The 17505-nt window shown below is 39.2% G+C and overlaps 1 protein-coding gene across 2 annotated transcripts in view; it reads right to left on the bottom strand.

The window, feature by feature from the left end:
- Positions 1 to 17505, bottom strand: part of LOC122784099 (CD2-associated protein) — a 54320-nt gene that overhangs the window by 27536 nt on the left and 9279 nt on the right. The window contains exons 2-5 of one of the 2 annotated variants that reach the window (XM_044049192.1): positions 11087 to 11244; positions 3596 to 3773; positions 1954 to 2054; positions 1110 to 1236 (exon numbers count right to left, since the gene is read on the bottom strand). In XM_044049192.1, the coding sequence (XP_043905127.1) occupies positions 1110 to 1236; positions 1954 to 2054; positions 3596 to 3773; positions 11087 to 11244 (564 nt within the window). Of the gene's footprint in view, positions 1 to 1109; positions 1237 to 1953; positions 2055 to 3595; positions 3774 to 8897; positions 8942 to 11086; positions 11245 to 17505 lie in introns of those variants that run through there. The other variant, XM_044049193.1, reaches the window with a different exon arrangement.

Raw genomic sequence — 17505 nt, 5'->3', positions numbered from 1 at the left:
TCGGAAATCTTGGTTTTAATCATGAAAAAAGTTTCAAACCGATTAATCGATTATCATAATAGTTGTTGATTAATTTAGTAATCCATTAATAATCAATTAATTGTTTCAGCTCTATGTAACATGCTCTCCTGTTAGCCTGTTCCCGACTGCTTCAGAGTTGCTCGACATATTGCCTGGTATATATGCTGCCAGTTATTTATGTCTATGGATGTGAGCAGTGCCCTTTCCGGCCAAAATTCCCTTGCTATACTTGTGCAAACTCCACACAGATTAGGCTTGGTCAAACCAGGATTTCAACATCTTGCTGTTAGGCACCAAGATAAAGGATTTCACCAGGAGAATATATACGTTATCCCTCCTTCAACCACTAGAAGGTGCTACAGTTTTCACAGTCGTAAACAAAGATGAATAAATAACTAATTCGCTCAGTAGCAGCTCTGGCGATGGTCTAAAAAGAAAAAAAAGATATTTAAAACACCACTGATATTTATTATTTTACCACAGTAAATGGCACGATTCAGCACAATCTCTCAGCTGCAGCTGTGGATCCTCAAATGAACACAGACACACAGCTGCACTTGCACGGTCATATAACCAGCAGGCAGTAGATTTGGCAGAATAAATCTTCAGCCAAACTTCTTGCTGAGTCTTGTTTCAACTGTGCTTCAGTTCCACCTGAAGAACTCCAGTGCTGTATTTAATAACATGAAATAACAACAACAGGGAAAACTGGTCATAATAGATTATGAAGATAGGGTATATACTGTCTGAAAGTGAAAGCATGCAGTAAACATATCTGTTTAAACTTGTAGACTAACCTGAGCTGAACTAATTAAGAAATATATGACTTTAATCGATTTAAAAGATGTTTTTTTACAGTGTTCCTGATAAGGCACAGCACAGAGACTGACAACCACATTCAAGTCTAATAGAAGAACAAGAAAAACCATCTCTTTGCTGAGCTGCACTAACATACCTGCCCTGAGCTTTGTTTGTAATAACGTCTGAGCAAACACGACAAAAAAATTAATTCCTGTATGTCATCTTAGCTGTTCTGCTAGCTAAGCTGCACCCTTCGCATTAATGACGTCCGACTAGTTTTCGTTTACCTGTCTCGTCCGGTGTGGTGTCCACGGTGTCTCCGTCCTCTCCCATGGCGTCCAGCTCTTTGACAAAGTTGGAGGGGAAGAGACCTGACTTGCCGTTAAAGCTGCCACTCCACCAGCCCTCTTCAACCTGCACACAGTGGGGAGGAATGGATACAAAAACTTGCATGTCAGTGACTGTAAAGTCATTTTTATCTCAAAACCTTTGAGCCTAGCGGCTCTGAGGTCATGTGTGTCTCTGGTCAACAGTCAGACTGTTAAGTATACTAAAGTTTAAACTAGAAAGTGATGCACTTATCTCACGATATGACTGTTTTTAATGCACTTAATGACTATTAAATACTGGAAAAAAAACAAAACTTTTATAGCTGAATCAATTTTCTTGCTGCAAGAGCTTCAGCCCTTCAGCATTTTAAGACACTTTAAGACCTAATATCCAATCACTTCACTGACAATACAATCAATCAATGGAAATAATAATGATAAACTATATAGGAAGCTTCTTAGGTTAGACGTTAGAAAACTTTATGCAATAAAGATTTAAAGGTTAATCATGTACATAATAAACTGTCAGTACTTCTGGATGTACCTTCACCCCAGGTGCTCTGCCCTGCTCAGGCCTCTCACTTGTCCTGACTTGCCAGCGCCACAAATAAGCTGTTAATAGTCAGAGTATTTCAAGTGGTTGAAAACATAACCGTATGTGTGGTAACACACTGAAGCCTTGTTTGGCAAAAACATTAAACTGTCAGCAGTTTAAAAAGGTCAAGACCAGAGACGATATCACAGATATTCCCACAAAAAGGAAGCAGGTTACATTTCTTGGATGTGTACGGCGTTGAATTACCTCCTCGAGGATGTCTATGATGTCTCCGGTTTTCAGCTCCAGTTCGTCTTCATTCTGCGGCTGATAATCAAACAGCGCCTTGCACTGTCTCCTCTTGGGCTCTGTGAAAACAATGGAGGCCGTGAGTCAAACAGCCTGCTGTGTGGTCTCAGAACAGCCCGTCTGTGTTTTTGTTGTCATCAAACAGGCTGTTGTGCATGAGCATGTCTCTCTGGCCGCTGCGAGAATGTGTATAAGGGTGAAGGGGGTGGTGATCAGGGGGTGGTGTGGGAAATGGGACAAGTGTCAGGCAAGCAAGGTACGGATCAGGGAAAGTGGGAGGGCAATCGAGAACCCCACCCCACACGGGACTGTTCTGCAAGGTGATCTGTTGGCAGGCAGCAGACACACCCTGCCGAGCAAACACAGCTTCTCAACATCCAACACAAAAGGCAAATTAATTTTAATGTGCCAAGAGGTTAGAGAAAACAAGAATATGAGACAATTACACGCTTAAGCAAAGTTCACATGTAGCCAGGTATTTCCACCTTTGTAAAAAATTTAATCAAAATCCTTCACACAGATTACATTTTTAAAAATGTCTATGTGACAATGCATGGAAACCCTGTCAAGTGCTGTAATGAGGCAGAGACGGAGAGGAGATTTTCGTCATGCGAAGATTTTATCTCAATTGTTCTGCTAATTATATGCTAATAATAATTAATCGAAAATTATATTTCGACTCTGAAAATACTGCCATATTGCGATTTCGATAAAATTTCGATTAATTGTCCTATTAGGGTGAGTTTGTCAGAGACTTCTGGAGAGCACATATTCACCTGATCCACACATAAATGGTGAAACCGGAGTTTTCAATCCCCAATTTGGCCAGAATTTGCAAAAGTTGTTTATTTTCAGGGACTTAAAACTCTTAAAAACGCTTAAAAATCTTTAATAATATTAAGCTATATGTGGACAAAGCATTACTGTCCATTAAAGTGGAACTATATTATATAATTTAACTTCAGAGTTGTGATGGTTGAATGGCTTTAGTCTCCACCCCCCTGCAGTCTAATAACAAACAAAAAACCTGCTATGCAAGATCAGGGCTGTCGAGAGTCTTCAGAATCAAGAGGTCTCACAAGAAACATGAATTGCTTCACGGCACCACACACTCAACACCTAGCCAGGTACTAGCCTTATCATTACAACATGAAGACTTCAGTGGCTTCATCATGTTGTGCCCGATTCCCGTCTGAATAATTCACAATTGTGCCTCATTTGTGTCGGCACTGCAAAAGACCTACAACGGTAACTCTGTAGTGTCACAGAAAACACTTCTGACCAATCACAAGGCAGTTCCGAAGTACTCCTCATACAGGTCCCTTTGACGAACAGATTGCTACTCCAGTTCTACCAATAACTGCCTACACTGCAAAGTAACCTAAAAAAGGAAAGAATCAAAAGGGATCTGGACAATGAACAATAAAGATATAGTCATAATAAGTAATTTGTCACATACGAAAGAAGTCTGAAACACAGCACGATCATTGGGGTTTTTATGAGAGTGCTAGGTTCTGAGCAACTTATTATGTATTGTTGAAGTTCAATGGTTTTCAAAGTATTAATTTATCCAAACACATAAAAACGAAAAGCATCATACTTTTTGAAGCTGCTGGTGGCTGAGGCTGGAAGCCCCCAGTGGGGATGCCGATGGTGCTCATCCTCTGAACCAGGTTGGCAACATTTCCGGCGCTCTTCTCTCTCCTCTGAGCCTGGTAGGTCTCTTCTTTTGGCTCAGTCTTTGTTTCCTTGACCTCTTTAGATTCCTTTTTTATCTCCTAAAAACAAAAAAAAACAGCACATTAAGTGATTTTCTTTTAATAGTGTCAACTATTAAAATATAGATATTCTCCCACATTCCGGTTTCCTGTTTTACTTCCTTCTCACAAATATAAGTGCTCGTAGCACTCAGACTCTTTTTTCTTTGTTTTTATTACTGTGCTGCATTAAATGTAAAGGTTTATTTGAAAGCAGGGCAGCATAGCATCAAGTTTTAGCTACACTAGTAGTCATTTATTTACAGCTGGGCTGCAAAATATCATCATGCATAATATATAATATTGAGAAGAATTTACATATAGCAAAGACCATTTAACCAGAAAAAAATGTAGATTGTTTGTCAGGATAACTTTATTTTTTTCCCAATGCGGCGTAAATGTAACTACACTAAACTATTACTATATATATATATATATATATATATATATATATACACACATATATACATATATACACATACATATATATATACACACACATATACATATATACATATACATATATATATATATATATATGTATATATATATATATATATATACATACATACACACACACACACACACACACACACACACTATATAACTATACTAACATATTCTAAAAAAGGCAATCAGAGATGGCAGACTTCGCCCCATTCATCCAACAACCTTTTGAACATCCAGATCAAATCATGTTCAAATCCCAGTTGTTCCGAATTCTAACAAGCCTATGTTGCTCATGTTACAAGCAAGTATAGGAAGCACAGACAGAGACACCAAAAACAATACTTCACTCCTACTCTGTGAGGCAGAGAAATAAGAGAATTGGTTAGAAACAAGAGACACTGCAGGAAGATTTAAATCATTATGTTTGATTTTTGGTTAATTCATAGAATGGGTCTGTGTCAGCAGTAAACCCAAAGCAAAAAAATACAATAGCACTGTACACTTGTGTATTTATGGTAAGTCATATTGCAAATTCCAACTGTATCATCACCTACTGCATGTTTACCCTCATACCATGCAGCGCTAAGTTACACACTTTTAGCTCTCAACACACAAACACCGTGGCATACTCATAACATCCACTTTTAACATCCCACAGTATTGCCGTTACCATGGTTATCCACATACTTCAAGAATCCCATAATAACACACAAAATATAAATGAATTGTGTAAAAAATTGTCACCGTTTGATTCCAGTCTTGGTGACATGACTTTGTAATCTGGCAAATTAAGCCCGAATCATGTATTTCACCTTAAGGCCGGCACTCACTCACAGTGTGGTGACTCATGGGACTTCGGGATCGCTGTTGTTGCCTCATCACAATTATGCACAGCTTTGATTGCAAAAGTGCAAATACAGCAGCAAGCAAAGAAGATCAGTGAGAGAAAATGTATTATTTTCAGTGAAGTGAGTGTGTGTGTGTGTGTGAAAATCAGCATTCTTGTGAGCTGGAGCCAGAGACACAAAGCATCAGTGCAACACAGAGTCGCTCTTCCTAAATTTAGCTACTGCTAATCATCCCAATCGTGTCACACAGTCAGGCTGCGAAACAGCCACCGCATTCTTGCAGCCTGGGAAACTCCCTGACAACAGCACAGAGTCCACATCACGCCTTCAATCAATACAGAGTGGACATACTGTATATACACCGAGTAGATGTTTGTGAAGGGGCGTCACCATGAATGCAGGGTTCAGAGAGTCTTGTGTAATATCACAATCAGTTTCGAGTCTGTCCAACTCTTATGACGGATTATTAGATGTAGGCTCTCTTGTCTTTTTCAGCTCATTTTCAGCTTCCAAAATCCTATTATTTTCTGGTTTCCTCGCACCATATGACAAAGTCTTAAAAGCCAATTTATTTTCTTTTTGACCAAACCAGTACTTAACCAGTAATTAACTGGCAGATCCATCAATTATTAAAAAAAATGACTGCAAGAGTTGCTGCAGACCTCAGTACAGCTTCTCACACAGCTAGTTGTCACAATAAGCTCAGCTCACATGATGCTCTCAGAAAAGAAAAGGTGAGGATCTTCATATCCAAACAGAACAACGCAGGATTTGTACCCTAATTTAGCAGCTTTGGAGTCATTGTGATGGTACTCCCCCTACTGTCTGTTAGTGGAAAACCCGCCTTGCAAGATCATGGCCGCCAACCCGGAGTCCTCAGAATCAGAAGGTCTCGCAAGAAACTTGAATTCATCAGTTCATCATGGCCGAGCCAGCAAAAAAGAAGCAGAGAAAACATTGTCGGAGGAAGCGAGGAAGAGGAAACGACTGTCTGACCTGGAGAAGGGGCCACAAACAAGAAAACATTGCACCGGCGTTTTCCAAATGGTGAGAATTGAAAAACACAGAAGCATACAAAACGGATGCCGACCAGCATGGACATGGCTACACAGCTTGTGTTCACCAGCTCCGCTATAAAACAAATGCACATGGCCACAAGAAGGGAAGGCGGAGGGGGGGGATCAGCGGTGAGGTTTACGACAGTGAGGATAAAGTGGTACACGATGGATAAATTAATGTTTATGGTGGCGTCATACAAATGTGTACTCCGAAACTGTAGGTGGAGCCCTGTAGAGAAAGGAACCAGACTTGCAATGTTCTGCTTTAAAGCGGCTATCACCTGTAGAGCTCATTAAAGGTTCAATATGCTAAATTCTGTTTTTCTGTGTGCATATCATCAGTTCTTTATTTTCAAGAATGAACATCAGGGCAGCAATGTAACAATACGTTTGACTGCGATACATTGAAATACTACATGCAAGGTGATATGTTGTGATATTTTTCACCCCATATTGTATATCTGAAGAAAACCTCTTCATAAAAATGACAATGCTATATGCCTAAATATGCAAAAAATTTAATTATCAATTATCTCAAGTGGCTGAAAGCCTGCTGACACTAATGTTTACATGCAATGTTTATATGCAGTGAGTCAAAGAATCAATATTATAAAATTAAATACCACAATATTTTAGTGCAGCAATATTTGCTTACATCCCCTAAGTGGAACACACACATATGCCAAGAGGGTTTTCTTTTTGCGGTAATGACCAAGCCTTTGTGGCCGTGAGCTTCAGGGCCTAAAAAACAGGTCGACCAAGTTGATCAAATGTCAAAATGGACTTGTTCCATATAAATATATTGGATTAGAGCTCAGTTCTCTTAGTTGTGTAAGAGAGTCAGAGAGAGGGAGAGAAACGGAGAGACAGGGAGAGACCATGTCTGAACAATAACCAAGCTCACAGCTATTTCCTGGTGCACACACGCTGACTTTGCAACTTCACTGCAGAGGAAGTCCAGCCACAGAGACAATTCCAATAAAGTGGATGGTTTCAGATGCAGATCCATAGCCGTGCATCAGAATGTGGAATTTCAAGGGAACGAAATTGAGTAAAAAGAAAGTATAAGGAGTCACACATGTAATCACACCATTTCTTCCTCTTTCTCGGGTTTCTTTACAAAAGTGTGAACATACTGTAAATAAACACACACTGTTGTCACACATCCAGAGTGTTAATTAAGTTGCACATACAGTGAGGACATAATAAAGTTATTATTATTCTTTCAGTTTTCTTCAGCAAACAAAGAAGCTTTCTATTTGCAACACAAATGACTTATCGAGGCCTCAAAACACTCTCTATTTACAGATACAGTGTTATTCATAATAAAATACTGGTGCTCCATACAATGTAATTCAATCAACTTGAAAAAAATCACTCTCATTACATATCACAGTAAAATCCTTGAGTTTTAGCCAAACCTGGGTCGTCTGCATACATGGAGTGACTTATTCCTTGAAAAGCATTCATTAAACAAGTGACAAGCCTCTCAAAACACAACACACACACACTCACTTACTCCCGTCTACCACTTCTCCTTCGGAGAATGAGCTTCTTCTCAGGTCCTAACTTCCTGCACATACCTCAAGAGAGCCAATCGTGAGCACTGTTGGACTGGTTGTAGAACATCGCTGACCTCTGTGCTTGGATTGGAAGATTTCCATGGCAACATAAGATCATAATCAAGAGTGCAATTGTTTCATAATCACAACTGTCCATCTTCACTGCTGAGCTGATCCCTCAAAGATAACTGGAGAAGATTAATTCACCTCTCGTGGTGTAGCTGTCTCTTTAATCTCCGTTTCAGAAAGTAGGGATTAATCAGGGTTAGAACTTGAACTTCAATAGTTATGAGGCTTTAAAACAACTGTTTGACATTTACTTTCAAAGACATTCTCTCCTATTTCTTGCCGATTCTTCTTGAGGAAAGAAGGTTTGTCAAAACCTCTTCATTACAATATCTACAGCAAGATCATACTTTGTGTAAATATAACCTAAACATAAAGATAAACTCTCTTATTATTTTACATACACATACAGTCATACAAATATACAAACATATTTATACACACACCAGGTTGTGCGGGGTGATAACATTTCTCAAAGCTAGTAGCTAAGGTATGAAACAATATGAAACTTTAGCCACTGTATTCCTTCAATGAATCATTAACTCGGTGACATAAAATTATTCACACCCAGGATAAACAGTGAAATAGAGCCTATACACAGCTCAAACTGGATGTTTGGAGGCACAGCTAGAGCTGATATCAACATATCAGACAGTAAATGTTTAGTATTTATAGTGGGGTCAACAAACCATTCACTTTTCACCTGTGCCATTAGCTCAGCATTGAATGGTGCTGTGCTACCAGTGCTGACAATAGTGTAAACAGAGTTGCAGTGCAATCTGCTGGACAAACTATGTGATGACACTATTCCTACATTATCCAAGGCATCATTTCCTCTTCAATTCTTGAAAAAAATGAGTAACATATCTGCATCTCTACCAACATATCTGTGTAAAAATTACCAACTTTCTGTGCATTAGTTTGGCTGTAATGAAAAGTAGAATGCATGACCACCCACAAGCACAAATACTGTCATATAATTCGAACCAAACAGAACTCAAACGCATCATTTATACTGTCAAACAAATACACAGACATTTGTGTCTTTTCCAAAACTCCACTGATGACAACCACGTAATACACTTCAGACACTTCATCAAAAGATAAATTTAAGTCAGTAAATCTGGCTAACCCTGGCAGATTCACAGTTCAATTCCTTACCATCCACAGCATGTTTCATGTCCACAGATCTTTCAGCTAATAAAAGCCACAGGAAGAAGGAGAAGAAACTCAACATCTCAGATGACTGTGACGTCGTGGGTGCAAAGTTCAAGAGTCAGCAGGCTCCTTAGAGGATTAACTATCCCAAGCTCAGGGCCAGGGCTGCTTAGCAGATTACCTATCTCACTACATAGGATTATATGGAGGCAAAAAACAGGTGAGATGAGAGAAGAGAAGAGGACAATAGCACTGAAGTAACTCATTTCACAGTGCATTAACTGTGTAAATACCCCGCAGAAAAGAAGGACGTTTCACAGTACAACACTTAGGTGCCTGGAGCACTGTATCAAGTCAAAACAACAGACAAATATGACTCAGCTCACCTTGTGAACAAATCCTGTCTATCTACTGGTCGACAGCATTTTCTTATCTGTAGTGCATCACTGCCTCACCTTGAGGGAGCCGCTCATAAAAACTAAATTATTTACATAATTCATGTGTACTTGGTTGATTTCAGCTTAGTGTGGCTCTCGACTCGGTTTCTGCTTTTTATGACACTAAGGTTGACAACCTGAGACGCATCAATCCCGCTACATTCATACATGGCTAAATGCTGAAACTGCAGGTCTTAAGGACTTTCTTTCTAGCTGCACAGTATAGACGCTCATAACTGCTCGTTTACATTATCAGTGCTTATGGCATGTATAATAAAGGACACTCCCATAGCTATGGTGTGTGTTTGTCAGACACAGGCGGTCGTTTGCTTAAATACTGCATATGAAACTATATACCAGAATGTGGAAACACAAAATGACACTTTTCTGACATTTTATGGACCTTACAAGCTAAAATCAAGAAAATGGTTGCAGCTCTCGAAAAATGTAAACATAACTTACATGCTATACACCAGTGAGGAAATTATACCACAACTGCACAGCCAGTGAGGAAATTATACCACAACTGCATAGCTGTACCTGAAATAATGAGGTAACCTCAAAAACAGTGACGCATATTCATAACAACATCGCAGGCACAAAGCAAATGGCAGTGCAGCAATGGAAAAAATTCAGTAAGACATCTCGTATGCTATGTTAGGAAAAGTGGAAAATATTTGTTTTGGTCGCTGACGAAACATGTTTTGGGTTCATAATGAAAATGTGAGACGAAGGAGGATAACTTTTTATACCAAGTACCAGTGCCACATGAGAAAATATTGAGCTCTTGAGGGAAAACTAGTATCACCAACGTTAAAATACAGTGGTGTAAATTAGGGGTGGGCGATATGACCTAAAATTAACATCACGGTATTTTTCATCTTTTGAACGGTGACGGTATAATATCACGGTATTACTTTTTTTGGTAGGTTTTGGGAGGAGTACATATTTTTTAATAATATTCTAATCTGATATTTGTAGTTTTTTTTCCTTTCTGATCCGGTCCCCAGAGGAATCACGGCTAAACAATACTAACAACGAACAATACAATACTAATGTGGTGGCCTTAAATTTGTTTTTGTTTTCTTTTTTTAATACAAACAGAAAAGGACTTGAAATGTAATGCATTATTATTTAGAATTAGGAGATTATTGGCACTCAATTGATTTATCACGGTATTGACGGTATTGCAAAATCCATATCATGGTGCAATGTCACGCCGGTGCTGACTATGACACCGGTATACCGCCCACCCCTAGTGTAAATAGGCGGAGCAAAGTTAGCTAGCACCTTATCTCTAGAGCAAGAGATAAGGTGACTCTAATTACTGATTTTCCTCCAAGTACCATCAGAGGAAGCTTGTACCACAGTTTGAGAACCATGGGTTTAGATAATTAACATAATACATTGTTGCCTGTGAGTCTCTGCAGACCATTACATTACATTACATGTCATTTAGCAGACGCTTTTATCCAAAGCGACTTACAATGGAATCAAGTACAATTAGCCAGGGGTGGAATCGAACTTGCGACCATGATGTCTTTGGTACACAAGGTAGGGTCTTAACCACTGAGCCACTCCACCCCCCCTCCACCACTATGGTTTAAATGCTCACAGCTTTATGCAATTTCCTTAGTGCTACAAGAGTACAAATAGCTCTGAGGACACACATATGGTCAAGTTATCCACAGGAAAACAATGACCTCATACACGACACATGCAGCACAACAGAAGTTGACATTAACTTCTTCTCACCTTCACAAAGTTGTCAGGAAAGAGTCCCCGTTTCCCGTTGAGGTCGCCCTCCATCCAGCCGTCCTCCTCGATGTACCTCACATTCTTGATGATGTCGCCAAGTCGCAGGGTCAGCTCATCCTCGTGGACCGCCTCATACTCGTACTCCACTATGACCTCTGCTCAATGCAGGGCGAAGGAGGAAACAGGCAGAGAAAGAGAGAGAGAGAGAGAGGGAGGGAGGGAGGGAGAGGGTAAGAGAGGAAGCCAGGCAAAAAGATAAAGAAGAAAAAGAAGGCCGGCAGAGGAAGGCCATGTGACAGGAGAGATAAGGTGAGGATGATTAGGGAAAGACGAGGGGAGATAAGGAAAACAAAAACAATTAGTTGTAGTGAACAATGTGTTAAAGGTCCAATTATGTCACATTTAGGAGGGTTTATTGGCAGAAAATGACGTAATGACGTCCTTGAGTAAATAGATATTGTTTGTTTTTGTGGAGATTGAGAAGTTTATATTTCTTATGTCGGTGGAGGTTCTTAAGACAAGGGCCTTGTGTTATGGAGGCCACCATCTTGCACAGCCACGTTTCTACAGCAGCCTGATGGACAAACCTTCACGCAGAAGAATTACATCCTTTTTGGTTGCCAAAGGCCACCGTAGTTCCAACATGCTTGGAAAACGGAGGTATGAGTCCTCCATTGTTTCCAATCAGCAATCAAATGATTAGTTGCCTCCAATTCTTACCACTAGAGGTCGACAAATATGAACCTTTCTATTCACTTTTTGGAAATCAATGCTGACCACGATGGTCCAATATATGAAGCTAAACAAATTGCTTAACTTATATAAACATATATCAAATGCTATTTTAAGGTTCATCTCTTAAGTCTGCATTTTGTTTCTACACTGCCGTGAACAGATTACAAAATAATAAAAGGCCAGTGTTGGTTAGTGAAAAATGGTAAAACTGGGCAACCTATCAGTCTACCGCCATTTGCAACACTAGATTTTTTTTAAAGGGGCGGTCAACAAATGTGTTTGTCAGCGAAAACACTTGGACTGTGAAGAGAACAACAAACAGTGAGGGAGAGAAGCAGCCAGGTTGCTTCTAGTGCAGCAGGTTGAGCAGCCTCTAAAAATAAAAAGGCTGCAGTCAGAGGACTAACTTGTTGTGAAGTATTTTATTCTATGCGTGGCCCTTCAACACGGAGAGACACTGTTGGCACAGGCTGGCCTCATGCCTCAACACTGTCAAAACAAAAACAAAGATGGAGGGTGTACTGCAACACACGCACACCTGTTTTACAAAATACTAAATGCAGTTTTGTTTTGGGTTTTTTTTTTAACACAGGAAACCTACTAAGAAAGGTATTGTAAGTAGATTTTGTCACATTCTATATCACATTTCTGACATTTTACTGACATAACAACTGACCAATTAATGAAGGCAAAACTTGCCATTACTTACACCCCAAGTAAACATTTTTATCTTTCAATTCAGTCCTTTTAAATTCAGCAGCAACACAACAATTTCCGATTCCTGCTTTAACAGTGTGTGTGTAATAATGTTGGCCCAGAAAAGTTGCGGACTCTGTGACTAGACTGCCAAAAAGAAAGTAGTTGAAGAAGGGTGTCATGTTTATATTACTGCTGATCAGAGCCGCATCCAGTGCAGACAAAAGCCAGCGGCTATTAGTGGGTTTTGGTGAATTCTTGTGACCAGTGGAAAATGGGCTCAACAGTCATCACAAACCTGGATGCAGTCATTCAGCACTAAAAATGAAATGCGTGAACATGGCTCAGTATTAACTGCTGGAATATACATGAGTTTGTGAATGTCTCAGTTTCAGACTCTGACTTCATCAGCCTTGGCCCAAACTTCACAGCAGTGTTGAGCAAACCTTCAAGAAGCTTCTACTTCATCAAACGTTCACTATTTAAGACATTGACGGGAGGATGAGAGCAACAGTGGTTCAAGGGCAGGCGGACAAGATAGTAGAGAGCCCGTGTCCCCTTGCTTCAAGCTCTACAGTCTTCCTGATGACTATATATATATATATATATATATATGTATATATATGTATATATGTATATATATATATATATATATATATATATATATATATATATATATATATATATATATATACACAAAAATTTTTTACTTGATTTCTGATGAATTTTTAATTCAAAACCAAGCAATTTTACCAGAAATGTACATTTATTTAAGCTGCACTCGCATAAGTATCCTGGAAAACAAGCTATGCCAATCAAAACTGAATCAACGTTCTTTCAAATTTCTATTTTAGGAGGTCAGTGGAAACATGGCTGGAATCACAGACAACAAGAGCAAGCTCCAACAGCTAAAATATGATTATGTTTCATCAGTTCTAGATTAAAACATACAAATAAGTTATAACATAGAACCAATAGTCAAGGCAAATTGCCAAACTTAATTTATCATATACAGTGACAGTCCTATCTCACATAAAACAGATTATGCACGATAATAACCCTGCAGCATTTCAACATGTTGCTGTTTGTGAAAAGAGCTGATTGTTGTGGTAATACCCCACAGCACATTCATACAGTACAATCATGAGGAACAAGTAATGACTGGTCTGCCCATCTGCTGAGGATGGTTCATGGAGGTACAACAATCCCACCACTAGAGTGGATGTTTCAACACTCAGTGAGCATTGCCGATGGTCAGTGCGTCTATGACATATGGATAAATGTGTTTTTTTAAGAGATACAGAGAAAGTGAAATTAACTGCTGGCCACTGAATAGAGCAGCACACAGCTCTACGATGAATGAATGACACAAAGGACAGTACATTCGTACCACTGACTGAAAGAAAAATTAATGTGGATGTCTGTGGAGAAGAATGAGAGGGTGATAGACAAAAACAATCTAATGTTGCTCCACACTAGGGTTGGGCTGAAGAATCATGCAAGTTTCCATCACTAATGGGTGACAGTCATCACGGTGTTGATGCCAGCATCGTGACAAGCCCTCACTGCCAGGTCAAACACATGTTAACATAACAGGCACACATAACCATTCATGGATTGTTTACCGTTCATTCTTGTGGTAATAATAGCTAAATGTGGCAAGTAATGTGGTCAGTATGACGTGCTCTTTTCCTGCAGAAACACGTCAAAATGCTGCTGTGTAAAAGGCCAATTTGGCCATTAAAGTGACTTAACAACAGGCTATAAAACCAATAAAAACAGGGTCACATGTCTTGGAAAAATGTGTTGACTCACAACTCTGTCTAATCAAGCTACTGTAAGTTTGATAGTGTGAGGTACTGACGTGTAATCAGCGATAACGACGCTCTGTGCTGGGTATCACCAAAAATATGCAGGAGGAAAAAAAGGCTGCTTGGCAGGGAAACAAGAAAAACTGATTTTAGCCGCTTAACACAATGCTCACCTAAGTATACGCTATCTTAGAAACAGGAAATCCAAAAGGAAACTGAGATTTGGGTTTCTTTGTAAACCCTTCCATACCCATATCCATAAAGAAAATCAGCATTTTTAAGTTGTGGGAACAATGGAGCCGCTGGTCAATTAATGCCATGTTTGGCACGTTTGTGTCACCAACATAAATCAAAACTAAGATTTTTAAACACCCAAGTCAAAGAAATACCACATTTAAACTTATTAATGGAGTCAGCAGTTGATCAACAGTTCCTGTGTGCAATGATGTAAAAACACTGATGTTCTCTATGGACTTTGGTGAAAGGGTGGGTAAGCAATCTATAACGCCATACAAGCTTCAGTTTGCACTCAGACATCGAGTAGACATTAGTAAGATATAACTGTGTTGAATGTTTTATCTCAGATGCTTGTCATTTTGTATTCATAAAGAAGTTTAAAAGCTACCATGAACTGAATTGTGGTTTTAAACTGGAGCATTAACAATTATAGCCTCTATTATCTGACACTTAAATTCAACTGCAGATAAAAGCAGTCAGCTCCAGGGACTACACATTCTAGAGATGCAGACAGAGAAGGGGGAAAAAAACACCATACAAGCCAAGCAATCCACAAATAAACAAGGCCCCAGACAGTAATTTAGCACTATCTGGCCATGTAACCACAGGAAGAGATAGATGGGGTCTGCTCAGCTGCTGTAAACAAAACTAAACGCAACACTGACGGACAGAATCACACTCCAGAGTGAACACAACACACAGGGAAGATAGTCAGTGTTCATCTTCCAGATGATTGGATGAGGAGCAGAGGGACTTTTTGTGCAACCACACAGATGACAGTGCCTCAGCAACCACAAAAATCACTCCCCGCCTGAGGACCACAGGCCGGCCAAATCAGTATCAATTAAATTATTCCCACATCCACCCACACAGACACACACACACTGGTATGAACTTGTTTATACAGTGTTATTTAATTTTTTTTTTGCCCACACTTAACATACCAGATGATAAAGTGTTACTAAAAATATTGTTGTTATGGTTCTCGAGTTAAGGGGAAACCGACTATAAAGTAAGAACAGGAAACATTTAATGTTTTTTCTCCATGTCTATTTTTAAACTGCTTCTGAACTTACAGTATGTATGTGAAAAGGGTTTGAATCATTTTAAATACAGGTCTATGTATGTACACACATATTTGTGCTATTTTACACTGAGAAATTATGTTAAATGTTCTAAAATGTTCTTTTTTTATACTAAGTAATATCAACATATCAATGTAAAGCTAAGCCACATTTTCACAGCATCTACTAAATCATCTGAACTCTTTCCATCCTGGGAATCTGAACTAGGAGCCAGGCATTTTTTTTTTTAATATTACTTTTTCCAGATCTCATTTTCCACTCTTGCGTCATTTATTTTATCATAAACTACACTCAATGTGTCCCTGCTTGCGTTTGAGCTTTGATCGTGAGTGGGGGGAAAAAAGGCAGACATATGTAATTACACTGCAATTAAAATTACAGCAGGCTAATTCGGGAGCATCAACCAAAACATTGGTTTCCATCGTTTTGAGCAAATCTTAATCATATGAGGGCAGGGCTTTGTGGTGGGAGGGGTCATGTGACTAATAAGAAACATGAATTCATATTATGCTCTTATGTATCCGTCATTTTCCATACATTTATGGATTCCATCCACGCCTGCGTCCTGGTTTCTTCTACATCTGAAACCTGCCACAACTGTGTTACTGAGGACAAGTTAGTTTCCTCAGTTGTGGGGGAACACGGTGGGAATTGATGGTGGTCTGAAGTCAAGCCAAGATGTTGTGTGTCTACTTCTGCAGACGTCAAGGCTTTCTGTTACAGCTACAGCTGCAGCTCCTCAGTGAGAACAGTGAGTGCTAGGTGTTAGCCTGTGAAATACCAGCAGTGGAACAGTCCCCTTGGTTTGTTCCTCAGAGGAAATGCCTTCCTAAATAAATTAAATGCAGGGGAAACAGTCAGCATTCAGGTGGTGTGTAGTGCATGTGTTAGCGTGTGTAGCTGGAACACACTTCCTGGCTGTGTGCAGCAGTGAGGTGGCAGCAGCAGGGGAATTCTGGCCTAAGTAGTTCTATTAATTTAAAAGTTGCCCCAAGGGCAAAACTATGACTTTATTCAAAGGAATGAACATAAAGAACACAAAAACAACAACTTACAAACTACAGGGAAACCTGGGCTACATTTGTCTTTCAGTCAGTTTTTGATTGATATTAAGTATAAGTATTACTTCAGCCCTGGCAACTCTCCCTGGAAAAACTAAAGAGCCTTGAGTGTGACAGGCTCATTTCCAACCAAAGTAAATATATTACAAGTGGGGGGGGGGGTTTAAAGCCCACACTCACTGTGAGTTGGGAAGTGGTTAATAACATACTGAATTCACTGGTTTTCAGTACCTGAGCAGGAAGCTTGCGTGCTTGTATCTCTGGCTAGCATTGTGTTAATGGGACAGTGTGGAGCAGGTCTGTTACTCACTAAAGTGTGTCATGTCAGACGACACAACTGAACAATATGGTGGTTACATCCTGTCGAGAGAGCATAAATATTTTATGCTTTCTCCTCTATGACAGCAGCAATCTCAATAAATTTAGTTTCCGGAATGGGAAACACAGAAGTTTCACAATTATCCAATATTTTATGGCTCAAACAGCTAATACATTTATTGAGAAAACATTCAACTGATTAATCAACAATGAAAATAATCATTACTTACATGTAGAGCGGCAATGATTGTTTGATTAATCAATTATCAAATGATAATTAAATGGTTTGAGTGTTTCTTTAAATAATTAAAAACAAGCTTTCTGATTTTTCAGCTTATATGAATATTTTCAGGTTTCTTTGCTCCATATAACAAGTAAGTCACTAAAACTGAATCATTGTGGTTTGTGGACAAATCTGACAATCATTTCCATGTTTGGGAAACACTGATCAACATTTTCTGACATTTTGCAGA

The sequence above is a fragment of the Solea senegalensis genome, linkage group LG17, assembly GCF_019176455.1.
Source record: "Solea senegalensis isolate Sse05_10M linkage group LG17, IFAPA_SoseM_1, whole genome shotgun sequence".
Lineage (NCBI taxonomy): Eukaryota > Metazoa > Chordata > Actinopteri > Pleuronectiformes > Soleidae > Solea > Solea senegalensis.
This window is presented reverse-complemented; position numbering and strand designations above follow the sequence as displayed.